The sequence below is a fragment of the Nestor notabilis genome, unplaced genomic scaffold, assembly GCF_000696875.1.
Source record: "Nestor notabilis isolate BGI_N333 unplaced genomic scaffold, ASM69687v1 scaffold8685, whole genome shotgun sequence".
Lineage (NCBI taxonomy): Eukaryota > Metazoa > Chordata > Aves > Psittaciformes > Psittacidae > Nestor > Nestor notabilis.
Genome location: NW_009928846.1, coordinates 11,532 through 38,309, shown reverse-complemented (window position 1 = coordinate 38,309; position 26,778 = coordinate 11,532). Strand labels below are relative to the sequence as shown.

The following is a 26,778-nucleotide window of genomic DNA, read 5'->3' as shown; positions in this document are numbered from 1 at the left end:
CTTGAAGATCGCTCTGTGGTCCCCCGAGATGTGGTCAGACATATGAGCTCCAGTGTAAGTGCTTTTTTCTTTGTCCCTTTTTGATTGTGATACTGCTGCATGGATTTCTGAGGCTTGCCAAATTGCCTGAATGGAACTGAACAGGAATGCTTTGAGCATGTTCTATTTTTAGTGTGTTTGATAGACCTAGCTGCATCCTTTGAAAATGAAATGCTGATAAGTCTGCCTCTCTGCTGTTGCATATCTGCAAAGGGCTTCTGAGCAAGCAAGCCTGATAATGTCCGATAATAAGACAAGAAGCTCATTTATCTTGTCATCCTTTAAGTTTTGAGTCAGTCCATTCTGAGATGAGGAGTATGGATCTCTCCTGGACCTAACAGGGAGGCTGAAGCAGAGGCAGATCACATCATTGCTGCTTTGCTTGCCTTTTGGTATGCTGTGGTAGAGAATGTGGAGGGGATATTTTCAGGAAAACCTCTCAATCTGCAGTGAGCACCATCCTGTCCAACTTTTCCCAGATAGATACCTCAAATCCCAACACTGCTAAAGCATCTGACACACCGACAGAAAGCCTGTAATCCTTACCTTTATTCTTTCTGCACACTGTTTTAAGTCCTACTCGTTCTGTTGTAGCTGTGTTTCGCAGGGATGTGTGGATTTAGTTTTTGTGTTCAGTCTGGATCGTCAGCTGAGTTGTGGTCTCTTGAGGGGCTTTGCGAGGCTGGCAGTTTCTTCCTGTAGCTCACATCTAACCTGTAACCCCAAGCCATATGGCTTGCCATGTGCCTGCATCTTCTCTTGACATGCTTCCAGCAACATGGCTACCAAGGCTGTGATGAAGCAGGCAGTTGGCCACTCACTGCTGCAGTTGCACCACATGGTGCCCAGCCTGGTGCAGGGATGGGGAAGGCAGTTCTCTGACCTGGGTGTTTTGAGGTTTTAAACAAAGCCTTTTTTTTGTCAATTAGAAAGTGAACCCACCCCTTTTTTACCATAGAATGTTCTGAAGAGAAGGGAGGAGAAACGTGATGGGTAATTTGAAAAATGCTGAAACAAAGTATTTCCTTAAGAAATCGAATTGGTTTTGAAATGGAAATTTGAAGTCAATGGATCTTGTTAAAGCTGCAGCTTCATGAAAGCATTTCAGTCCCCAGTAATGAACAGCAAATTGAAATACCAGCTTTTCATACTGTTGTACCTGGCACAGCTGGACTCTGTAGTGTATCCCTCTCATGCAGAGGGATGCTCTAAGTCCTACCTCTCAACGCTCTGTTCTCCCATGCTGCTTGCAGACATTTTAAGCTTTCAGGACAGCAAGTTGTTCTCCTCTTGGCAAACATGGATGTGCTGCTGTTGTTTGCAATTTCCATACTCATCTGAGCAGAACTTGGCTTCTGTGGCTTGCTGCACGTATGTCAGCAGATAAATTACCCAGCAGTTGTTTTGCATGCTCTTTTATTGTTTGTTTTGCATGTTTAAACACTGGCTTTTGCTTGACCATTTGTACTGGTGGCTGATAACTTTATTTTCTTTAATTGAAAGGGTATAACTCAAGTTATTCTCTCTATTCAAAAGCGTGGCGAGCCTGAAGATGACTTATATTTCACCTTCCCCTCACGTGTGTTTTAATTGTCAGTGGTAAATGAAACAAACATCTTCTATCCAAAAGAAAGCCTTCTCTGTTAAGCAGAATAGAAATAGAAGATCTGCAGGTGTCAGCCTGCCAAGTGTAGGATGTGGGATGGCTGCCCTGCACCAGTTGGCCTGGCAAATGCACAGGGTGGAACTTATTCTGTATTCACCACACACTCTTAGGGCTTGTTTTTAACCTTGAGCAGGAAGGACTCAGTCCTCTGTTCCTCAAGAGAAGAGCTGACTCAAATTCATGTGCTTCATATTGAGCAGTGAGTGTGGCAAAAGGCTGCTTCAGGGGTAATGCAGAAAATGAGATCATTCTCTCTGGATGCAGTTGGGCCTCTAAGTCTAATCCAGCTGGATGAGAAGTGCTGGAAGTGGCAGAGTTCATTTTTCCAGGTGATACGCTCATCTGGGGAAAAGAGTAGAGGTAGGTATCTGTCAGAGGGTGCTGGGCTATGCTGGCCCTTTTAAATAAAGGAATAAGAGGTTAGTATAAAGACCTCCTTATTAGAAAAGACAGTGATGAAGGAAAGAGTAGAAGGATGGGAGGTAGAAGATGCAGGATTGAAGCCTGAGCTAGCCGAGCTGCTGTTTTGTTAGGTGGGAGTTTACTGCTCTCTCTTAAAACCTTGTCTCTGATGGGGAAGGAAGAAAGTCTTTTCCATTCACTGCTTAAATATTCAGTATCTCCAGTGTGGTACATGCTGTCAGGGAACCAGAAGAAGCAGGAAGGAAGTCTAGGGAGTGCACTTGATTCTGGTTTAAGTGGGACTTGAACCCATCAACTCTTCTTCAGATCAATCACCTCCCTTTTCCAGTTCTGTTGTTGGGGTTGATGGAAATTGATTTTTTTGGACCAAAACTGTGAAATGTCAGCTCATTCCATCCTTTAATGGGAGCATCTAATGAACAGGCTGGGCCAGTTGTCCTGGAGCAGGCTGGTGGGGAGCCTGTCCTGGAAGACAGGAGACACGTTGGCGACTTCTCGCTCCTGGACTGCATTTCTGAGCTGCTGTAATGGGAATGATTCAGGAGAAGCCCTCAGCTGCGGATCTGCCTCCCCTGTTGCAAGCTGATGCTTCATGTGACAGGGAAGTAAATAAACTCCCAGTAAACACAGGTTCAGTGGCAGGTGAGGGAGGAGAGCTGTGACTCAAAAGCTCCCAGCATTGATCTCTGTTTTCCTAACCACAGCCAGGGCTCTCTGCTCGCTCAAGTGCCACTGGAAGGAGAAGCAAGATGAACTAAACCCATGACTAATAGCACCCGACTGTGTTAGATGGGACGCTGGCTTGTAGGGTGGTGCAGGCACCTTCTCCATCTGGAAGCTGTCACTAGAGTATGGGCAGAGGGTGCTGGTGTTGCACTAAGCAACCTAAACCACAGGGCCTGAACTGCAGGGCATGGGCAGAGGGTGGACTGGGCATGCTTAATTTAACTTCATATGCAGGGAAAGCAGGGTGGTGGCTGTACTGTAGCCTGCAGGAGCCGTGGGCTTGTGGAACAGGTGCCACATCTGAGCTGGCCTGGCTCATCCTGCAGCTCCAGTCCTGCTGGCAGTGGTGGCTGTGGATCTGGGGGAGTTCTGGCAACTCCTTTTCAGGTGAGAGATACAGAACAGCTCTGCTGGGCTCTGGCAGCCTGTGCAGGCTGTGAGCTGCTGTCTGCCATGGCCGAGCTCCCATCGCTTCCTGGCCTTTCTAGAAAGAAATGGGAATAATGGGTGGGCCAGATGGAGGGAATGAGCCCAAGTGCTTCAGGCTCTGCCAGCCCTCCTGGCCATGCTGGCACAGCTTTGCATGGGGAATGCATGGGGCAGGACCCACGCCTCGTCATCACTGTCTCAGGAGCCAGGAGGCTGCAGAGCACAGCTTTTATGGGATGTGAGGAGGGAAGACTTGCAGCAGGCAGGTGGAAAGCCAGCCAGCCAAATGGGCTGAGCAATCTGTCCAGGAATTATCCTGGACTGCAGGTGTCTGTAGGGTGTCTTTGCTCTTAACTACCAGTTTCCAAGATGGGGCTGGATGTGTTGAGCACCAGCAAGCTCCTGAAGTCCCAAAAGGGCTACCTTGGGGCTCTGAGTGAAAACCTTGAATAAATATTTAATGTGGTCAAAAGAGCAGCATGTTTAGAAGTGGGACTGAGCAAACAAATCCACTTCTCACAGGGTTTAAGTCCTTTGAGTGTTTTGCTCAAGTCCTATTAGAGCAGAGACTTTGATGCTTGTGATAAGGATGGCTTCAGAAGTTCTGATACCAGGGTGTTTGTCGTGCTGGCCCTCAGTCAGCTTTTGTAGTGGACTGGTAGTCTTTAATAAATCGGAGTATCAGTTGCAGCTTGCTGCACTGACAGTGTTTGGGTTAGCAGCCCTTCCTTGCAGGCCTCCACCATATGTGTGAGCACCATGCACACTGTGTGCTCCCTGCCAAACTACCCCCAGAAGGCTCTTGACAGCACGTATTAGTTTCCTGGGGACAAAAAAGGTTAGAACTTTGCTAAAAAGTGAGGGAGATAATGACGACCATCTCCTGATTGGAGCAACTGTGAATTATCTGCCTTGAAACCCGATTCAAGATGCCAGAATTTTATTTTTTTTTTTTTTTTTTTTTTTTTTAGCATGGCAGCAAGTGAAGACCATTTCTCATGTCCTGCAAAACTGAGCTCAACATAAAAATGTCACAGCTTTAAAGAAGTTACAGAATCCCGGCCTGGTTTGCATTGGAAGGGACCTTAAAGCTCCTCCAGTTCCAACCCCCTGCCATGGGCAGGGACACCTGCTAGAGCACAGGACCCCCTTCCACTAGAGCAGGTTGCTCCAAGCCCCTGTGTCCAGCCTGGCCTTGAACCCTGCCAGGGATGGGGCAGCCACAGCTTCTCTGGGCACCCTGTGCCAGTGCCTCAGCACCCTCACAGGGAAGAACTTCTCCCTAAGAGCTCATCTCAATCTCCCCTCTGGCAGGTTCAAGCCATTCCCCTTGTCCTGTCCCTTCAGGCCCTTGTCCAAAGCCCCTCTCTGGGTTTCTTGTTGGCCCCAGAGCAGCTGGAAGGCTGCTCTGAGGTTTCCCTAGAGCTGCCTTTTGTTCTGGGGTGGATGATCTACCTCTGCCTTTATTGTCTCAGGGCAGTACCTGTAGGAAGGTCCTATGGAGTTGTAGAAATCTGCTCCCTTGCATAAACCAAGGGGCCAGGCAGATTTTAAAGCAAGTACTAATCACCTGACACTGTGTGTTCTTATTTGACCAGATGCAGGACTGTCTGGGCTGCTACTTTGACAGCCATTTTAACTGGGAAGAAAACATTACATGTATTTAACAGTAATTTCACCTTCTGAGTTGCCTTAGGGTCCTCTGAAGTGCCTCTTCAGAATGAGGGCCTGAAGGGTAAGATTGAACAGGCTTGAAAGGCTACTTGTCTCTGCACTATGTATACAGCACATATGTGTGTATGTAAGCCTTTCCCTAGGTGATAAACCCTTTTTCTCTTTTGCCTTTTCAGGACAGCCAGTGTGGAACTGTAATTGATGTCAACATAGAGTGTGCTGTGAAGTTGGTAGGAACCAACTGCATCCTCTACCCTGTCAACAGCAAAGATCTGCAGCATATATGGGTGAGAACACAGCCCAAATCCATATGGGAGCCAGGGCTTGGTGGTTTGGAGGGATGCTGCTGTATTTCAAGTAACACATGCAAGGGAAGAATCCATATTGTGCAGAAAGCATCTGCAGCTTGGTTTTATTTTAAACTTACTGCAAGCATCCTCCCTGGAAGTAGATGATGCAGCATCACCTCATCTCCCCATCTGTTCTGTGTTTCTGATCACATTGCTGAGGCCAAATTGACTTGAAGGGCAAGGCTGACACTAAATTGTGTGAGAACTGAGATGGGCAGGTGTTCCAGCCTGATTGGGGCAGCCCCATGGCAGTGACATAGAGCTTTTGAGCTGTTTGTACTGTTTAAACAGGCTATTAAAATGCTGAAAGGAGTTAAGCATCTTTCTGTTGAGCTGGAACAGTCTGAACCAGATCTGGTTCTCCCCTTGAGTGGGTGGATGGTTTCCAGAGACCAGGCAGGATTTCATCATTCTTTTTCCCCTGAGATAAAGGTAATTTGGGAGCGAAGAGCTGGACTGTCGCAGCCCTTCTCAAGACACAGCCTATGGAAAGGCAGTGGCATGCAAACTTCTCTGGGGTAGAAAGTTAATCTCAGTAATAACAATTGTTAATATTAACTGAAGGCAAGTGTTAGTATGCCTCTACTTTGCAGAGCACCTCCTGAACTGAACAGGACACTTAAACTTATGAGGAGAAAAAAACCCTGGAGAGAGCTCAAGCTCTTGAACTGGAGAATCCAGGCTCTGTGCTGACTGTGAAACAAACTTTGATGCACCTTTGTTCCAGTTTATAGCAAGATCTGCAGTTACTGTGAGGAGTCCCTTTGAGTTTGCTATCTAGTCTGCATGGTGTAAGGTTTTGTTTCCTATTTTCTTCATAGCCTTTCATGTATGGTGACTACATAGCCTATGACTGCTGGCTGGGAAAGGTCTATGATTTGAAGAACCAGGTCATCCTCAAGCTTTCCAATGGAGCCAGGTACTTCTTGCTGTTAAAGACTGTCCCCCTTTGGCTTTCACAGTCCTGATCTATTTTAGGAGAACCAGAAACAGACTTCATTCACATACTGATATCTTCAGATGTAGAGTAAGAATACATCTGTCTCTGAAAACATTGAGATTCATTGGTCACCCTCTGGAACAGCTGTTGTTTGGAAGGTGACAGTTTTCTTCAATCCCCGCAGATCACTGCTTCGGAACTCAAGCATGTTGGTCTTTAAACTGCAGTTCTGCTCTGGAAAAGTAGCTGTTTAAGATGGGTTGGTGTTCCAGACCTTTTCTCAGTAGGAGAGCATAACTCCACTGGGAGGATTCTTACCTTAAGAAAAGTCTGTGAAAGTGTAGAAACTTCCAGGCAAGTGGTTTTGGTTTGGTTTTTTGTTTTTTTTTTTAATCAGAGATGAAAAAGCAGCCCAGGATTGTACAGCTTTGCTTTTTCACTGTTACTTGCACCTGTAGTAGGAATAGCTTTTTCAATGAAGACCTAATCCAAAGTTATCTCAAGAGAGAGATTTAACCAGAGATATTGAAAGAAATGTCTGGTTACCTTCTGCAGAGCCAGCAGAAGGATCTGAATTCTGTTCCTTGTGCATGTTGGACAGTTACTTGTGAGCTAAACCCCTCTGAATTCATTACATTCACTGGCACTGAATCCTGTTTTATCCAACAAACTTTATTGAGGCAAGGGAAGAAAGGAACCAGTGGAGGGCCAAGGAGGCTTATCGGCCTGGAAGCTGGGAAATATCCCATCTATCCTGTAAATTGAGTGTTGATGTTCTAAAAACCCCAAACCCACAATCCTGCAGCCAGCTCTGAGCCTTTCTAAGAGAAGCAATGTGAGAGCTGTAACAGATGACTGGTGGATATGTCTGATTTTGATTGTTTCAGCATTTGTTTCAGGCTGGAAGACTCTTACGCATATGCTAAATTGGGAGTGAAAAATAGCTCCACTTCTTTATCTGTATCTCCTGTAGTTACTGCTGCAGCTTAAAACCTTCTTACTGTCTGTTACCAGCTCATACATAGCTATGTGAAATGAGGTAACTGTTTCCAAAAGCTCTTCCTAATGAATCATTTGAAATCCCATCAGAACTAACTCTGGAAGTGAAGTTGTTGCTGAAGCAAGATACCCAAATTGCCTTGAGGTTCTTACGTCAGTGTGAATAACAAATAGGACCTTTAAAACAGACATCTTTTAATATTACTTGAATTTATTATTACTTCTTTTTATGTGCTCAATGGAACCTTTAGATACCAGGCAGGTCTTTTAGAGCTTGTCTGTAACCAGCTTTGCTCTGAAACATAAAGGCTCAGTGATACACTGCTGGCTCTATGGACAGACCCACTCAGGCGGTGTCAGTTGATTCAGTGGTATTTGCTTTTGAGGTGTTTGGCTCTGGAAATGTGACTGTGTCTCTTGTCTGTTTTCCAGGTGTTCAATGAGCACAGAAGATGGAGCCAAGCTGTATGATGTCTGTCCTCATGTCAGTGACTCGGTGAGCTTCTCCTTCTCCTGAGAGTCTTTTTGATCACCTTCATCTTGTAAGCTTTTTGTGCAGGAGGGAGGGAGAAGACAAAAGTACAGGCATTTATTAATCCTAAAATTAAATGATGCATCACAGCTGAAAAGCACTTCACTAGATCTTCACTTGAAGTAAGTGTAACAGAATGTAGCTTAAAGGTGATGTTAGTAATGAGCAGGTTTTGTGGCGGTATTAAAATTCACGAATCCAACTGCTTCCTTTGCAAACAACTTGCATAACATGTAGTCAGATGGCTGATGTCAAGGCAGTTCACTGCTCATTAGATCTGTACATGCTTGAAAATGCTCTTTACTCCATTTAATTCTTTCAAAATTGTTCCCCTTCTGGAAAAGGGCATTTTGAAAAGGTGGTGTGCTGGAAGCATGCTTCCACATCACATAAAGCACTGTTTCTCTTGTTATTGTGGTCCACTGTGTTCTCTGAATGGAGACCTGCCACCATACTGGCATTTTCCAAATCACGTGCTGGGGAAGGTTTTGCTAGCTTTTGGGCAGAACAGAATTCCCTGTGTGGTGATGGGATCTAACCTCTCTCACTTCTAAAGGGTGACAGCTTGCTTGTTCTTCCAGGTGCCATCAGCAGGGCCTCGCTGTACTCCTTCCTGCATTGATACTGGGAGTTGACTGAGAATGGTGTTTAATGCTTAGGAGCTGGCAATGCAGTCAGCCCCTATCCATCTCAGCCTTCAAATCCAAGATCCCTTTGATCTAAGACAGCACTTCTGCTAAAATCTGATCCCTGTTTCTTGAAGAGTAAATGGAGTATCAATTTAATAGGATGTGCTGCTGCTGTTTTCTTGTTCTGTACAGAAAAGGAGTGGTCTGCTTCTAGATATTCTCCAGTATCTTCCTCTGCTGTGTTGGGTTGTATGATTCCAGTGTGTTCACTGCTTGTAGCATCCAGTTTCTGGTTACCAATTTTGAGCCCTTGTTTTGAGTTAGGCTGTGTTTGAATCATACATAGCCCTCTGGGGACTTGTGGTTCAGTCTGAAACAGGAGTTGTCTCCAGTGTTACTCTTGATCCCATTCTCAGAACTTACCTGACTTAGATCTTGTCACACTGCTCTTAACCTTCCTGACAAATTACAAGACTTGATGTAGTTTTGTGTGCTCAGTATTTTATCTACCCTACACTGCTCTGTCTACCCCCACACTCTGAATCTAAAGTTACTCTAAATATCAGATGGAAGGAGCTCTAGGAGAGCAGTTGTTGTTTTTGTCCTGTTTTGTTTTCAAAGAACTGTCATATTAACTAACCAACCTAAGACAGAAATAATACTTAACCATGAATTTGGGGAGCAGAGGAGTGAAGGCAGGCATCCTCTGGCTCTGAAAGCAATAGGTGCTTGAATCAGGGCATGGAAAAGAGATGGTGCCCTTGGCCAGTGCTCAGCCCACCTTGAACTGGTTTGTGTGGAAATACACATTTTTTGTTTCTTTCAAGTTCCTTTGCTTCTCCCCCACTGAGTCATAGTCCTGTTTGGATGTGTGACAGAGAAGGTTGCTATAGGAACTGCTATAGGAGAGGGAGGAATGAGCATGGGCAACTTGCAGACTTTACCTTTATGGTTAATCTTACTGATCACAAATTAAACACAAGCAATGCTGGAATCATAAATCTTACAGTCCTTTATGCTGGTTTTTCCACCTCCTTTTCCCCCACAGGGTCTCTTCTTTGATGATTCATATGGCTTTTATCCTGGGCAAGTCCTCATTGGGCCTTCTAAAGTCTTCTCCAGCGTGCAGTGGCTGTCGGGTGTGAAGCCTGTTCTGAGCACAAAGAGCAAGTTCAGAGTGGTGGTGGAAGAGGTAAGGACTGTGCAGCAGACATACAGCCACCTGTACAGGCCCTGCCTGGCGTTTTGGAGCAGAGTCAGCTTGCTATGGGAACTTTCCATGAGCACATGCACTGTGGCTGTGTTCTCCTGAGGTGACAGATTCCTCACTGTGGATTGACAGGACTGTTGAGCATGGTCTGGCTTTGCCTCCCTGCCAGCACCCTGCAAGATGATCATGTGCCAATACACTTAGAGGCTGATAATTAGAGCAGCAGAAGCTCCTCTTCTGCTGGAACTCAATGTTGCATGCTGTCCAGAAAGGGAGAAATATTGCTGACTCCAGAAGGGAGCAGCCCGAAGTCCATTAGCATGTCTCTGACATTTGGCTGCTGATTTGTATGTATTTAGCTTCCTTCTGAAGTCCTGTGTCATCTTTCTTGAAGTTAAGAACTATAGAAGCTCTTGGTGCTGCCAAGAGCCAAACTATGGGAGCACACACGGGTTTGCTGCTTTCCTGGGTGTAAGTATTCAGATTCTAGACACTGGTCTAGGAAAGCTTTTGGAAAATTGAATTGCCTTCTCTCTCTTTACATTGTAGGTACAGGTGGTAGAACTAAAGGTTACCTGGATCACTAAAAGTTTCTGTCCTGGAGGTACTGACAGTGTGAGCCCTCCTCCCTCAGTAATCAGCCAGGAGAAGCTGTCCAGGTGAGAGAAACCCTTTTCACTCCTAGCACCCAGTGCCTGCACAGACTATGGGTGACCTGCCTGCTAACTGATCAGACATAATGCTGCTCTTCCTTGATCTATGCCTGTATATTCCAGAGCTTCAAAATGTCAGAATAGCTTCCAAATCAGTTTAGCAGATTTAGAGTTACCAACATAAGGACTAGCATCTCCAAGTACTCTCCAGCTGACAAGTGAATAGAGGAAAGCAGTGTTTGCCAACAGGTCACTTCTTCCCTCATCCTTCCACTTGTGTCTGGAGCAGGGGGCTCTGTGTGTGTAGTAGGCAGCTGAGGTGTCCTCTGTGGAGCCAGGTTGGCGCTGAGGGAGCAGCTGGTGCCCTCTGCAGGCCGCAGCTGCAAAACTGGCAAGGAAAGTCAGATGAGTGTGGTTCCAGCCTGGAGTTTGTAAGCTGGAGGAGAGCAGCTCGCATGTGACAGCAAAAAAAAAAAAAAAACCCCAGTGCCCACTTCACATGTCTCTTGGCAGTGTCTCTGGGAAGGGGAGCTGGAGGGAGAGGAGTGACTGGTATCCTACCCAGTCCCTGGTGAGATCCCCACTTCTCCTTTAGAACTGTATGCCTGGGAATGATTTGATGCAGTGTTCAGCTTCTGCCACCCCAGAAGAAGAGCTGTTGGCATGAGGTCATGCCAGCCTTGCTGGGCACTGCTAGGTTCTGCTCTGGTTTTGCACTTTGGTTATGGCTGTCCTCCTGTCCCACCAGGGTAAAGCGACTGGGGTGCTTTGACCATGCCCAGAGACAGCTTGGGGAAAGGTGCCTCTATGTGTTCCCAGACAAAGTGGAACCTGCAAAAATCACCTGTGAATGCCCTGAGAGGAACTGTGTCCTGGGTGAAGGGTCAGTTGCCAAAAAGGTGAGTTGAGGGCTCAAGGGAGTCATTGTCTTCTCATAGCATTTCTGGTTGCTGTGGCTTTTAAAGCAGAAACCTTCCACACTGTCATGCGGCCTGAAATGTGACTCCTGAAGTGGTGGTTGTAAAGAGTAATGGCTTCTTATTGCCAGCAGCCAAGTCACCTTGTGCAGCAGTCTGACTGCACTGGGTGAAGCATGCAGCTAATGCCATGAGAAAATACGAATGGGACCATGAACACAGAGGTGTCACCTTGTGGGGGTCGAGCTATGTCAGAGCTGGTGTGCTCTGACAGCCGGGGCCATTAGACACACATTGTTTTCATTAGCATGACCTCGGGTTTCTCATGAAGCTGTGCTGTTCAGTTAAATCCTTGCTGCGGTGAGACACGGAAGAAGTCTTTGCTTCCTAGGCTGAGTGAGTCGTGCTCTGGCTTCTGCATGCTGGCAACAGAGCAGCAGCGTTCCTAGAATAACAGGATATATCATCAGTGGGGATGGTGACCTTCCTGCATAGCTCTTTCTGCTACATAGATTAACTTGTGACCTTCCATAACAAAACTTCAGAGCAAGCTTAAAATAGCCTGCAGGAGCAAAGCTCGCTGTCCTTGGACTAGCCCAGTGCTGCTCCTGAGTGGAGCTGTGGCGAGATCCTGGTTTGCAGGATACTCTAGGGCAGGTGAACTGTGCAGAGGCCTGTGGGGTGCTGTGTTCCACGGTGTGCAAAGCTGGCTGGCAGCTTGTGGGGCACACAGACATTGTCTGACTCAGCTCTGCTTTCTGTAGGTGAGGCGGCTGCTGAAGAAACAGATAGTGAAGATCATGTCCTGCTCCCCAGAGTCTCAGGGTACCAGTGAAACCCCTGACAAAGAGGCTGCTGCAGCTGCTGACCAAAAATCAGAAGAGCTTAAGCCAGAACCCAAGTGTGAGCTGGATGACTCTCCTACCAGTGCACCGAGTCCTGGGGAGAGCAAGGAGGAGCAGCCTGAGGAAACAGGGAAGGAGAAAGAGGGAGCAGCAGCACGACAGCAGCAGCCTCCCTTTCTGCTGAAAGATGAAGGGTTGTCTGACTACCGGCTTCAGTCCATGGAGCAGGATGCTGATGATGAAGCAGCTGATGACACTGATGACACAAGCTCTGTCACCTCTTCTGCTAGCTCCACTGCCTCATCCCAGAGTGGCAGCGGCACTGGCCGCAAGAAGAGCATCCCTCTTTCCATCAAAAACTTGAAGCGGAAGCACAAGAAGAAGAAGACAAAAGTTTCCCGGGAGTTTAAGCCAGGAGACAGGTGAGTTGGGTTTCCAAAGCCAGGTAGTTTTTTTTTTTTTGCCAAAAATCTCCCTTATCAAGGTTCCCACATGTAAACCACCTCCCCAGCTTGGGTCGAAGGTGATGTGCGTTGTGTTAGAACACCGCTTGGTAGTAACCGACAGTGATTCTCTTGTGATGACTCTGCAGTGGCCTGTGTGAAATCAGCTTGATCCCAGTCCAGTTTCTGATGAAACTAGGGCCACATGACATGACACTGATGCTATTTTATTTCAGCTATGCCTCAGGGCATTGGCAGAATGTCTGTGCTGCGTTAGACTCTCTATGCAGAGAAGGAGATGGGTGAATAAAGATCACACAGCTTAAACCATGACATGAATTGGTTATCCCATTGGCAGCCTCTGCAGAGAAGCTGAGGACAGGTCATGCTTGCAGGAGTGGACAGCTTCTCCTCCAAGGGCTGTCTCCAGATGAGCAGGGAGCTCTGTGTTGGCAGGGGTTCACACTGCAGTGGTCTCTATTAGCCTTACCCTACTCTGGAGAGAAATGGACAACTTTTGCCAACAGTATATTTTATATTGGGTTTTTAATGAACAAAGTGCACTACTTGAGAGCCTTGGAGGAATTGATTTCATAGTTTGGGGGAGGAGGGAGCATTGCCTGTGTACACTCATTTCTAGATAAAACCGGATCTCAGCAGCTTTTCCCTTTTACCTGATTTGAGAATGTTTAAACTCTTCATGGGATGCAGACACATTTGGCAATTGGCTTCCTTGGGCTACTTAGCTGTATACAGATCCTGCACCAGAAACGAGCTAGTGTGAGATGGTATGTGAGAATCCTGGCAGAAAAGTGGCAGTATTAGGATTCAAGGGACCCAGTAGTTTGAGAATGCCATGAACTTCAGTCACATTTTGGTTAGGTGTTTTCGCTTTGCCTGCATGCCAAGAGATCTGCTCCTTTAGTCCTTGTGGGGTTTGGAGAACCTGGATTTGAAGGTCACAAGTACTGACAGAAAAAGCAGGAGTGTGTGATGGAGACCCTGGGAACCGATTCTGGCTTCACTTTTCACTTCTGACCCCTGTGCTCACCCCATTTCACTAAAGGCTTTGTTAAGGAGAGCTTAGCTGGTGTACCTGGCAGCTTTCTGCACCATACAGGCACTGGGGAGAAATCCCTGTGGCAATGCAGATTCCTGGGCTGGATCTGGGCACCTCGAAGAATGAAGCACAGAGGTCAGATGCCAGGGCCCTTTGCAGAGATGACCATGCTGCAGAGAATAAGAAACTAGCAGCTTTTTCAGCACAGAGTGTGAACCTCCAGCTGATACTGTACAGGACACATGTGGCAGCATGAGGGGTCTTTGCTGTTTGAACATTCAGCTGAAGCTGGTGCCCATCAGTAGATGCTGCCAAGCACTGCTGAGAAATGCAGAGTGGCTGGGCTGGCTGCAGTCAGTCACCACATCTGACATGTCAGCTCGTGGGTGTCTCTGGCTGCGGGGGCCAACACAGCGTGTGGCCTTCCCATCCTTCAGGGAGCTGCTGCAGCTCTCCAGGCAGCTCATGGACCACTGGTTATTTTAGTGAGGATGTAACAGGGGTTTTTATTAATGTTAAGTCATGATTTTTCTGTTTGTGAAGCTGCACAAGCTGTGCTGCAGACAGGGCTGTATCATTTCCTTTCAGCCTCTCCACTTTCCCATCGTCAGCTTCACATACCCCCACTTTCCCCAAGGAACCATCTCTTGTCATGTCACTGACCACGCTTGACCTGTTGCAGACTTGTTCTCTGATATTCTGTTGTTGAGTGTTGGTCCTACTAGAAACTTCATATTATCTCCACTTCAGAGTATTTCTTTGACATTCCAGACCCCGCTTTGATGCTGTTGGATCCTCCATGCATACGAACAGGGCTGGGGAAAATAGTTGTATTTGCCTATTGTATCTTCTTGATGAAACCAACACAAATGGAGCACTTCTGTTGTGTCTGGAAGGCCTGACCAGCAAAATAAACACAAGGTTTAAACTGTACATGGGATTCAGTTTGTTCTGTACTGTAGGAACGATGGAAATGGTGGAGGGCTCATTAGAAGAGTCAATCCAGCTAAAGTGCAGCTCTTCAAGTTCTCAACTTGCCTCTTCAGGCGGCTTAGTCAAGCTCCACAGCAGAGGACCAGCATGTGCAGGTTTGATTTCTGAGCTGCAGAGACACATGGATGTTTGAACAGCTGAGAAGGAGACTTTTCTCCTTTGAAACAAAATCCTTTTGCTTTACCCATAATCACTGTGTTGCCTCTGTTTTTTGTTTGGCTTTTTCCTTTTTTCTGGAAGGGCTGAGATGAATGCTGCTTTAGCTTCTCTTTCCAGTCCTATGCTCCTTTAGCTTCAAAGTCAACTCAGAGCTGTCAGGCAGAAGGTGCTTCAGTGGAGAAGTTCTTAAGGTTCAAAGTATTTGAAACTCATGTTGTGCCTCTGGCAGGGGTAGAAAGTAGGTGCTGGTAGATGTTAATGTGCTCCACTAGGTATAAAAGTGAACTCAGCATCAGCTCCCTGGAAAGGAAGTCTTGTAATACAGACCTGCAGCAATGTAATATCTGCAAGATGATGGAGAACCTGTCAGAACAAAGCCACTAGGACAAGGTGGGGTTTCTGACATCGCAGCCTGCTGAGGAGTGTACCTTTGTGTTGCTGAGACCCATCTTGATTCTGAGGCTGGCAGCATCACATTCTGGCTGTGATCATGCACATTCCCTTTCCATGTTCCCAGGGTTGCTGTGGAAGTGGTGACCACGATGACTTCAGCTGACGTCATGTGGCAGGATGGCACTGTGGAGACAAACATCCGCTCCAACGAGCTGATTCCAGTCCATCATCTGGACAACAACGAGTTCTGCCCTGGGGACTTTGTGGTGGACAAAAGAGGTATTGGGTGACAAAACAATCCTCTCCTTGGGGAGCAAACATGCTCTTAAATGGAAGTATTCTTCAGTCTGGATCTCTTAATGTACACTGCAGCCCTTTTTGTGGTAGCCTCAGTAGTACTCATTGGAGGTAGGTGCAGGAGCCTAACAAGGGACAGTGGTTCAGCTGACTTAATGTATCAGTAGAGAACCATTATTTAAACACCGTTATTTAAACTGTTGAACTGTGACAAGAGGTGAGATGTGGAAGGAATAAATTCCAAGGAGCAATGCTGGGATTCTCAGTATTTCTGTAGAGTAGAGGTGACCACCTTCTCCTTGAAAGCCCTGAGCTCTGTTGCAGAACAAGGGGAGAAGGGAACAGCTCACTTCAGGCTGCTTTCTCTGTATGGCTTGTCTGTCATGACCCCCCCGTTTTTTTCATGGAGGGATGTTGGGATCCAGAGGTATTGTGCTTCCCCTTTCTTCACTAAACCTATCAGTGACACTAGTGAGGGTCGCAGTACGAGTTCAAAGACACTTACAGCTTTTCACCATGAAATATTGATGGCACACCATCTGCTTTCAGCTCCTTTTCTAGCAGGCGTAGTCCCTCAACAGTAGAGAGCACAAAGTATTGTCAGGTTGGACTCTGACAATCTTTGCGTGGTGCCGAAGAGGTGCCAAAAGGCCCACGGAGCTGCTGCAAGGGCTGGAGCAGCTCTGCTCTGGAGCCAGGCTGAGAGAGCTGGGCTGGGTCAGCTGGAGAAGAGAAGGCTCCTGAAGGGGGCACCTTAGAGCAGCTCCAGTGCCTAAAGGGGCTCCAGGAAACCTGGAGAGGGGCTTTGGACAAGGGCCTGTAGGGGACAGGACAAGGGGAATGGCTTAAACCTTCCAGAGGGTAGATTGATATTTTGTATAAGGAAGAAGCTCTTCCCTGTGATGGTGCTGAGGTGCTGGCACAGGGTGCCCAGAGAAGCTGTGGCTGCCCCATCCCTGGCAGTGTTCAAGGCCAGGTTGGACACAGGGGCTTGGAGCAACCTGCTCTAGTAGAAGGTGTCCCTGCCCGTGGCAGGGGTTGGAACTGGATGAGCTTTAATGTCCCTTCCAACCCAAACCAGTCTGGGGCTCCATGGTTGTATGATTTGAGAGCAGAGCACTAAGGTGACATTGTGTTTTCTCTTGGTGACACAGCTCCAAGTGGTCCCAAGTGGATGTGTTCACCCTGTCCAATAATCTTATTTTATCATCATTCTGTGCCCCATTAAACTGCAGCTCATTAGCTGAGTACAGTTGTGACTGTGTAGGAAGAAGTGTTTCTCCTCCTGCCATTCACAAATGGAAGGGTTCAGCCAGCAGAGCTTGGGAGCTGACAGCCTCAGTTGCTGTGCAGAGTCTCTGCTCCTCACTTATCTTGTCTGTTTTCTTCCCTGCCATTGTGACCCAAAGCTCAGAGCTCCCAGGACCCTGGGTTATATGGAGTCGTGCAATCTGGTGACCATATTGGCCGTACCTGTGTGGTGAAGTGGTTCAAGTTGAAATCCAGTGGAGATGATGTGGAGGTAAGTGCAGGAGCCAGTGCTTGTTGGAGCCAGCTAAGAGAAAAGCAGCCACAAAACACACATGCTTCACAGATAAACGTAGATAAGCGTGGGAGTCAGCTCTCCAGTGGAATTTTGTCCTTGAGGATGGGAACAACAATGTGCTTTTGGGCCTGCGAGGTTTCAGGGCAGTGAAGACCAAACAGAGGGTTTATATCCCTTAGTCAGCATCAGGCTGAAGGTTATTGCTGAAGTTGTCAGAGACAGTTGATTTCTTAAGTTCACTATAAGAATTTTTCCTTCCCATGGCTTTGCTAGTTCATGGAAAGAGAATCAATCTATTGCATGTTGTCCTGCTCACTCTGCTGGGCACTGTTGCCTATAGTCAGCCTGATGCCTTTTCCTCAGGGCTTGTATGGACACTGTGTTTTGCAAAGTCCTGATAGACTCTGGTCTAGTGGGAGATGAGGGGGATTCAAGCCACACAAACGGGGTGTACTGCTTTCTGCCTTAGGGTGGAAGACCACATTGTCAGAACCCAGAAGGGCCCTTTACATCTAGAAGCAGAACATGAGTCAGACCTGGCGTTGTGCTCCACTTCACCCATTTCTCATCAGTTGTGGGGCTCCTAGTTCTCTTCCTCCAGGAGGAATCAAAGGAAAGATGCTTGGTGTTAATTTACAAGGCTGTTGTCAAACACTTCCCATTGCCCTTGATCATTTCAGAAGTAAACTCTATCCCTTTGGGCCCCAGCAAACTGCTTTGAGAAATCTGGGTGTTCAGAAGGGGATAAAATGTGCTTGCATGTCTTGGAATTATAGTGATGTAGAACCTGAAGTAAAGGTGAGGATGAGCAGATGAGACAGAGTATCTGCTTCCTTTCACTGTTGTACCTTGACTGATGTGCTGCAGGATGAGGTGACAAGAAGGGACATCAGCAGCTCCTTGCAGGCTGTTGGACAACTGAAAATTGACCCCATATAACACCGTACTTTCCAGTGTTGCAGGCATGTTCTGCAGATCACTGCAGCATCGTGGGGCTGACATGTTCATATTCTGTCTGTGCTGCAGCTGATCGGGGAGGAGGAGGATGTGAGTGTGTATGATATTGCTGATCACCCAGACTTCCGCTTCCGCACCACTGACATCGTGATCCGCATTGGCAACTCGGATGGAGCCACAGCTAAGGAGGATGAGGTGGGTTGTGGGCACAGTTACATGACCATATTGTCACCAGGTATTAGTGGAGACACTTGAGAGTCAGTCAGAGGGCCTCAGGCCCTGCAGAGGTATCCTAAGCTCCTCAGCTTGCTAGCTTTGTATTGGTGCTCCCTGCTGTCATGAGTAACACATCAAACCTCTAAGTCTGGAGATGCAACCTTGAAATCCTTTGCTTTTTGGTGACAGTCTATAGCAGAGCAAGAACAAAGTGAAGACAAGAATCACATATGCCTGAGGGGTTTCAGTAAGTCTTGCTTAAGGTTTCAAGAGTAGTCTCTGTTATGAGGATATTCTGTGGGCTCCTGAGCAAGAGTGAAGGTGGATTTGTCATTAAACCAGTTTCACTTGGCAACAAAAGACTGGGGTTGTGGTTTTCATCTGAGCTGTTATGTACATGTTATTTTTGTTGAGCTGGTTGATCTCCTGGGGAGGAAGAGGGAACAATTTGTATTGTAGAGGACACATTCTTTGCTAGGAAAGCAGCTTCCTCACTGTGCAGGGAAGACCTCCAGGTTCTGAGACTGCTGTCCTAAATAAGAGTTAAAAGATGTAATGTGGCTCTTGCTGCAGCTCCAGTTTCAGCAGCATGAAACACATCCCAGCTTGCTCAGCTGACCTACATAACCTCCTTCCAGTGCAAGGTGCTACTTGCTGTGCACACCCTGTGCCAGTGGTGACTTGTCTGTTCGCTCCTTGCTGGGAGGAGCTGCTGGGAGCCCCTGCTGCTGGTGTCAGGGGCCAACTGCTGGGATCCCACTAGAGGGCAGCCCCATTCCAGGGAAGGTCCTGTCGTCTTCCTGGCACAGCCCTGCAATGGCCCTGGTCCTGCTGAGAAACCAGATCTCCTGCCATATGAGCCCTCCTGGTTCCTCCCCTCCTTGGGCAGTGAGGGGAAGAGTGTTCCCCTTCTCTATGGCAGTGTTGTGGGATTTCTGTGTGGTGGTTCTCCCCCTCAGCGTGGGAGTCCAGGACTCCTGCAGGCTGCAAGCATTGCTCTAGGTGTTTCTCCAACTGGGGAATACCTGTTTCTCAAACCTTCCTGCTCTGCACTGCTGGAAAAGAAAAGGGATTGACAAACTGCTCTTGTCTCCACAGCCTTCAGTTGGACAAGTGGCTCGTGTGGATGTCAGCAGTAAAGTGGAAGTGGTTTGGGCTGATAACTCCAAGACTATTATTCTGCCTCAGGTGAGGTCCTGTTCCAGCTTGTGATATCCCTGTAGTCATCGACTGAGTGATAAGTCTTGGGTTTAAATCCTGGTTGCAGAGAGATTCACTGAGTAAGGGAATCTTGCTCCATTTGTTGCTGCCTTCCCATACGATAGGGTGACTTCCCAATTCTGTTAGCACAAGAAAATCCTTTGTCAGGAGGACTGGGCAACTAACTGGCCATTGCTGCTCTTGAATATAGAAGCTAGGAAGGTATGGGCAGGCTGCTGCCCCCTTTGCACACTGCACTGCATGTTCCCAGCTGTTGCACAGCCCTGCTCCTGGCCTCCTCCTGGGCTGCACTGGGGTTTGCAGAGCTTAGGGATCATCAGTTCTGACCTGATCCTGGGTCCCCTGCGCTGCCCAACTAAGGCACTGCTGGAAGATGATTGCTTGTTCTGTCTTGCTTGTGAAATAGCTCCATAGTGACGTTTTGGGTTTGGCTAAAGAAGCTCCTCCAGAAGCTGGGCTAGAGCCACAAGTTACCATCTCAGCTAACCTAGGGATAAGACCCAAATCTCTTCCCAGGGCAGGGAGGGAAAAGGATGAGTGCAAGCTTAAAAATATAGTTACAGCCACACTGCTAATCCATTTACCCCCATTGATATGTCTTCTGCATTGGTCTAAGGTTTTCTGTTGTACTGTCTTGCAATCTTCTTCACTACTCCTCATAGTTTCATCCCATGTCTTTCCTCCTTGTTGCCTCAAATGAAAGCAGACAGCCTAAAGCTAACAGAAGACCTGCATCTATAGGGTCCCATCTCTGTCACTGTGGCAGAGAACGCCACCGCAGAGATGCATTTGGGAGTAGAAAGTACTCGCTCCAGATTCCTTTCTAAACTCAAGCAGCTCTGCATTAATTACAGTAGAATAGTCAATGCCTGCACTATGGCAGTGGACTGGAGTGTCACAAAGCAGGCTGCTGTCTCCCTTCCCCCTGTTGTCACATGTGCTTGGATCACAGGCACAATCAGAGGGCTCATGTGTTCCACAAAGAGCTGTTCTCACTCTGCAGGGCTGGGGCTCTGCAGCAGCTCCTGCTGTTTCATGCCAGCCCCTTCCATTCTGCTCGGCTGCGTAATGATAGGAGTTGGGGAATATCAGGAGAGTGAGTTATCAGTTGGTAAAACCCTGATCTATCAATGCCTGTCCATGTGCCCAGAGAGGAGCTGGCTGGGAGCTTTCTCTCAGCTCTAAAAATAAAGATGGCATAACTGGCTAATTACCTTTCTGCCTCAGATTTGGATTAGCTTTGTGGTTTGATGGCTTTTCCTGCCTGCAGTCACTTGTGTTGAACCCAGCTAACCTCTGCTGCCTGCCTGTCTCTGGGTGGCCCAGAACAGTGCTGGTTCAGTTCAAGGCTTTGACAAGATGATTGAGCGTCCATGGGCTTTAGCCTCTGGGTCATATCTTGCAAGATTAAGAGGATTCTTGGGCCATCATTCAAGTGTCAGAAGCCAGTGGATATAATGTCCATTTTGTAACTCATCGCACAGCCCTATGAAGTTGTTCTTGCTCCTCTGCTTCTATGTTGGTGCTTTTAGCTGGAGTATGTCTATAAGCCTCTGCAGGGGGGGCCTCATGAGAGGTATAGCATGTGCAAAATTATAAGAGCTGAGGCCAGATGGAGCGTGGAAGGATTCAGCTTCCAATAGCAAAGGGAAGGAGAACATTTTATGTAAGAGCTTATTCAGCAGCTTGGGTTAGACTTCATTGTCCCAGTTGAATTTTAAGCAGTAGTGACATACAAAGTAGTGACAGCCAAAGCAGCATACCAGGGCTATGATGGTGAGTAGTGTGTGCCACAGAAGAAGAAAGCTGGTATGGGAATGTTTTCCTGCTTCCAGCATTGTTTCTGTGGAAGGACAGAGTGTGGAGGCAGCCAAACCAGGGCTCTGTGCCAACACAGTTGCTGGTACAGAAGCAGGACCAGAAGTACTAACACCACTCACAGTACGTCTGCATTTGGAAACCCTGTGGCATCCAGGTAGCTGTTTGGTGCCTGCCTGCTCTCCCTAGCTGGATGGAATGGCTGCAGCCCACCTAGAACTTGCCTTTGTTTTCTCCTTTGAAAAGTGGAGGATGGGGCTTTGCTGATCCTTAATCTGTACCAGCCACTGAGTATGTTATTTAGGTTAACCACAGTCCACCCTGTATAGATGGAAGGGGTTTGAAACAGCCCAGCCAATCCTAGATGCAAGTTCCCTTTTCATAGGAAGAACTGACTTGCATTTAAAACCAACTTAACACTCTGTGCTTCAGCCTAACTCTCTTGTAACTCTGCTCTCCTTTAGCACTTATACAACATAGAATCAGAAATTGAGGAGTCAGACTATGACTCTGTTGACGGCAGCACCAGTGGAGCATCCTCAGAGTGGGAGGATGAAAGTGACAGCTGGGAGACAGACAATGGCCTCATGGAAGATGACCACCCAAAAATTGAGGAGTTAGAGCCTGAGGAGCCAGCAGCAGAGGAGGTGAAGAAAGTAGAGGAACAAGTCCAGGGAGCTGTGGCTATGGCTGTTGCCGATCTGGCTGCAGAGAAAGCTGTCAAGGAAAGAGCCCCAAAGAGCTTCCGCGAACTAAAGGAAGCCATCAAGATCTTGGAGAGCCTGAAAAACATGACTGTGGAGCAATTGCTGACTGTGTCTCCCACCTCCCCAACTGTGGAGCTGGAAAAGCCCACTCGGGAGAAGAAGTTCTTGGATGATATTAAAAAGCTGCAAGAGAATCTAAAGAAGACCTTAGATAATGTGGCTATTGCAGAGGAGGAAAAGATGGAAGCTATGGTGGAAACAGAAAAGAAAGAAGAAAAAGCAGAAGCACAGACACCAGTGAGGTCAGAGTGGCCCAGTGAGACACCAGTGCTCTGTCAACAGAGTGGAGGCAAGCCTGGAGTCACCTTCACCAGTGCCAAGGGAGAAGTCTTCTCTGTGTTGGAGTATGCTCCAGGTGAGTGTGTCAGGTCAGGCCAGTGTGGCAGACTCCATCCTTCCTTGTTGTCCTGCAGTGTTCCCTTCTCCAAAACCTTTACTTCCAGGCCTTTTGGATTGGCTATCCTCTCTTCTTCCTAGTCCTTTTCACAGCTCATTAACTAGGGAAGAGAATTAACTTCTGTAGCACAGTCTGTTCTGGGACATAATCATGGCTTTTAGATGGCATCTCTAGGCACTACTGCAACATCTCAAGCCACAGGCATGTACTTCCCTTTTGCCCACGTTGGTAAGTAACTTTGGATGGCTGTGGAGATGGGCTGCTTTCCATTGCAAGTATTTTCTTGAGAGCTGCAGGCTCTCTTCAGGCTTATTTGCAGGGATGAACTGGTTAAGAAGCAGAGCAGGAACAGCTTGTGCTGCGTGTCCTTGATGGGTGAGAGTCCTCATTCACTTACGCCAATGTTAATCAGCCAAAAATATAGAGCGGCATCTGTTTGTGTGGAACAGTGGTGACTGCAGAGCCCAAGGTGCTCAGGAACCAGCCTGCCAGGCCAGAACTGAGAGGAAAAGGTGGCCAAAGTGTTCAGAACCTTCAGGGTACATAGATAAAAACAGGGAGCTGTGCTTAGGGTTTGCAGAGAAAGGGTCATTACCCCAGCTATGGGACAGGGCTCCTTGCTGGGGCACAAGGACAATGTTGTGTGGGACCATGAGAACAGGAGATGAAGGTTGTGGCTGCTGTACAGGTTGGGAAAAATCAAATCACCTCCAGGCTGCCTCCTGGCTCAGCACCAAAGCAAGTCAACTCTTCATCCAGATGATACATTTATAGGCTTGCCTTCACAAGGAACATGTGGCAGTTCCCAAAAGCAGGCTCTAATCCTGTTCTATTCCTTGCCCCACAGATACCCATGCCTTCAAGAAAATGGAGTTCCAGCCCCCTGAAGCAAAGAAGTTCTTTAGCACGGTGCGGAAGGAGATGGCTCTGCTGGCCACCTCCCTGCCTGATGGCATCATGGTGAAAACCTTTGAGGATCGAATGGCAAGTACCTGCTCTCAAATGCCTCTGTGTTAGTGCTGGGCTCAGCATCTACATCAGTTTCTTTCTGGAATTCTTTTGGAATTCTCTGCTTAGCCTTAATCCTTTCAGGAATGCGTGCAGCATGTGAAATACAACTAATTACAGTAAAGGGCTGCTTGTGCATTCCTCAAGTCAGGGTGGGAAACAACAGGGAGCTCCTCATTGTAGGAAGCCTATTTCAGGTCTGTGCCCCTGGGCTGCCTGTCCTGCTGAGCAGGAAAGGCAGGTGGGCAGCCAGCAAGGGGCTGGTGTAACCTGTGAGTAGCTTATGGCTTGCTGGCTGTTCTCAAAGCCCTGCTTCAGACCTCTGTGATGACTCTGGTCTTAGGCTGTAGAAGTGCATCTTCTATAGGGAGAGGTGCCTTGAGATATGTTGTTCGAGCTGAGTTAATCACATCTCCTCTCTTTCTCTGTGTAAATACAGCCCTGCCAAGGTAAGAGGATGTTTCACTGGCTTCTGTTGCCTTTCTCCACAGGATCTCTTCTCAGCACTTATAAAAGGGCCCACACGCACGCCCTATGAAGATGGGCTCTTCCTCTTCGATATCCAGCTCCCCAACATCTACCCTGCTGTCCCTCCTCTCTTCCGCTACCTCTCCCAGTGCAGTGGGAGGCTGAATCCCAACCTGTACGACAATGGCAAAGTGTGTGTCAGCCTCCTGGGGACGTGGATAGGCAAGGTAATGCTTCCATCCACCCATCCGTGGGGAACAGTGGTTGTGCCAGGAACAAGCCACTTCTTACCAGGCCCAGAGTCCTGGGTGACTTCTGGGCTCAAGTGGTGCTTGAGCTGGGGGTGCTTTGGGCTCCATTTTAGCTGTCTGGAGCAGGTAACTGGTGTAGTTTGGCTTCTACAGGGACTGTATTTGGCTCTTGTCTGTCCCTCCTTGATGAGAAGCCTGTGGTCAGACCAGCCAGGCTGTGTCACACTTGGACAGAACAGAGATGCCAACAGCAGCATGGCGTGTTTGCCCATGGCTTGGGTCCCTATCTCCCACACTGTGAATGAATCATGTAGTGTGGCACAAAGTCCAGTTGGAGACTTGGAATAAACAGAGCCAGGGAAATGCTGTGTTGTGAACAAGTAGACCAGCAGGGCATGGGGAGGGGTTGGAGCTGGTGTCTGGTGTGTAGGGTTAAACTGTTCCATGCAGAACTAGCCTAATGGAGTGCAGCGCTGGCACAAAGTGATGGAGAGATGGGTTGGTACAATGGGACACCAGAACATTCCTGCTTTGAATGCAGAGAAACTTGGGGCTTTGCTTCCTCTAGCATTACCACAGAGCAAACTGCTCGTGCTTCAGCCCTCTAACACATTTGTATGTGTGTTTCAGGGGACAGAAAGGTGGACCAGTAAATCCAGCCTTCTCCAAGTACTCATCTCTATCCAAGGTAAGCTAAATACTCCTGCAGAGCCTGTGGGACTGGAAAAGGGGGAGGGAGGATTCCAGACTTATCGGGGTGGGGGGAACCCAGTTGGGATCTGCCACCCGTCTGGGTTAGTGCTGCCTTTTGCTCTCACCTTGCTGGACAGAGCAGTGTCCTTATCTCTCTTGTTCAGCAGTCAGCAGGTGCAGGCTTTCCTCATGCCCCAAGTTTTGGCTGCATCCCAGGTCTCTGACAATGCTTTCCCTTCTCAGTGCATCAGCTAAAGCACAGAGCTGTTTTGCTTCTTGTTCTGAGCTAACAGAGGTGAAGTACTGTGTCCTCGGCCAGTTACCAAAGTTGAAGTTGCTAAACTGAGCTTTATTTGCAGTACAGTTTTTATCCCAGCGAGTCACTTGCCCATCCTACATTGTACATGTTTTTGCACATGATGCTGGTGTTTATGCTTCTTCTTATGCAGAGAATAATGAAGGGTGTGTCTAGACCAGCCCCAGAGCTTCCTGCCATAGGGCTTTGCTGTGTCTAGTTTGGGAACAGACAGAGTAAATCAAACCTCTTAAGGCCACATTCCTATACAGGGAGCCCAGGCATGTGACTTGAGAAACCTTTGACACAGAACAAGGCAACTCCTGCTCCTCTGAAGTCTCACAGTCCTGAGGGAGAACAACATGTGAGAAAGCCTTTTCTCATTTACAAAGCTGAGGATCCAGATTTAGGCAATGAAAGACTCAATATTTTACTGGAGCAACGTGGTATTAGTGAAGGAACCTGCTCTCCCCTGCTCCTGCCTGTGCTGGGAGGGACTTGTGGTCTCACCTCCAGCACCAATAATGCAACTAGTGGCAGGCTGCCAGCAGCCTGGCGGTGTTGGTGCCATTGCTACACAGGTGTAATTGCATTAGACCAGCAGTGAGCAGGAGAAAGCTTGGGATGGGTGACTTGTCCCACCAGTTAATGTCTCAAACTGTGCTATCTGATGGGGCTGTGCTGAGCAGGATGGGACGTGGCCAGCTCAAAGCCTCTTACTGAAGATTGGCCTTTGTTCTGATTAAGAGGAGGAAAAAAACCTAAGGAAAGTAAAAAGCTTTGGGTGTATTTATGGGGGTTTTTTGCTGGGAGGGGAGGGAAAGGAGATGTGAAACTTTTCCCCTTCTGCCCTTTTGACCTCCTCTGCTGTTGCATGCCCCTGCATCACACTGGTAGAAGGCTATTCTTGTAAGCCAGGGGTCTTGAATGCCACTCTTGGTAGTATACAAGATCCCTACAGCCCTAGCAGAAGGCCATAGACCCATTCATGTGAGTGCTCCCCTTGTGATCCCAGCGCATTGCACCTTCCAGGTTCCTGGTTTTCCAACCTGGCCTCTGCTACCTGCTTGAATTGGGGCCCAGTCCCTTAGATTGGGATTCAGTGAACTTCCTCCCTTAACCCCTTTGTGTTCCCTTCTCTTGGCAGGTCTCATCCTGGTGAATGAGCCCTACTACAACGAGGCAGGCTTCGACAGTGACCGGGGCCTGCAGGAGGGCTACGAGAACAGTCGCTGCTACAACGAGATGACGCTGATCCGGGTGGTGCAGTCCATGATGCAGCTGCTCCGCAGGCCCGTGGAGGTCTTTGAGCACGAGATCCGGGAGCACTTCCGCTGCCACGGCTGGCGCCTGGTGTCCCGCATTGAGTCCTGGCTGGAGACCAACGAGCTGGTGGAGCGGAGCCATGAACAGGCCAATGGGGCGGATTCTGCCTCCCTTTTCTCTGCATGCAGCACCCTGGCCGAGAGCCCGGGGGACAATGCGGGATCACAGGGGGAATACGGGAGCAGCTCGGAGCAGGGAGCGGCCGCAGAGCTTTCCGACTCGGCGCTGGACGGGAAGGAGGAGCTGGATGACTCGGAGTTCACAGCCTCGACGCCCAACGCTGCTGATAGCCAGCAGTACTCAGACTCGGAGAGCGCAGCCCAAGCCAGGGGGGCAGACCTGGCCAGAGACCGAACGGACGAGGGGAAGGCTGCCAAGGACTCTGCCTTGCAGCCCAGTGTGAAACCAAAGAAAAGGAGAAAGAGCTACAGGAGTTTC

General features: G+C 48.2%; 1 protein-coding gene across 1 annotated transcript in view; it reads left to right on the top strand.

Annotated features, from left to right (window-relative positions):
• The window catches only part of UBE2O (ubiquitin-conjugating enzyme E2O), a 26,941-nt gene continuing 163 nt past the window's right edge, over positions 1-26,778 (top strand). The window contains 17 exon segments of the mRNA XM_010014711.1: positions 1-54; positions 5,134-5,244; positions 6,129-6,226; positions 7,679-7,742; positions 9,456-9,599; positions 10,167-10,276; positions 11,019-11,169; positions 11,952-12,454; positions 15,205-15,359; positions 16,787-16,899; positions 17,950-18,075; positions 19,195-19,284; positions 21,600-22,257; positions 23,147-23,283; positions 23,799-24,002; positions 24,657-24,714; positions 26,162-26,778. The exon segment at positions 26,162-26,778 is cut by the window's right edge and continues 15 nt beyond it. Of these exon segments, the coding sequence (XP_010013013.1) occupies positions 43-54; positions 5,134-5,244; positions 6,129-6,226; positions 7,679-7,742; positions 9,456-9,599; positions 10,167-10,276; positions 11,019-11,169; positions 11,952-12,454; positions 15,205-15,359; positions 16,787-16,899; positions 17,950-18,075; positions 19,195-19,284; positions 21,600-22,257; positions 23,147-23,283; positions 23,799-24,002; positions 24,657-24,714; positions 26,162-26,778 (3,351 nt within the window). The 5' untranslated portion in view covers positions 1-42.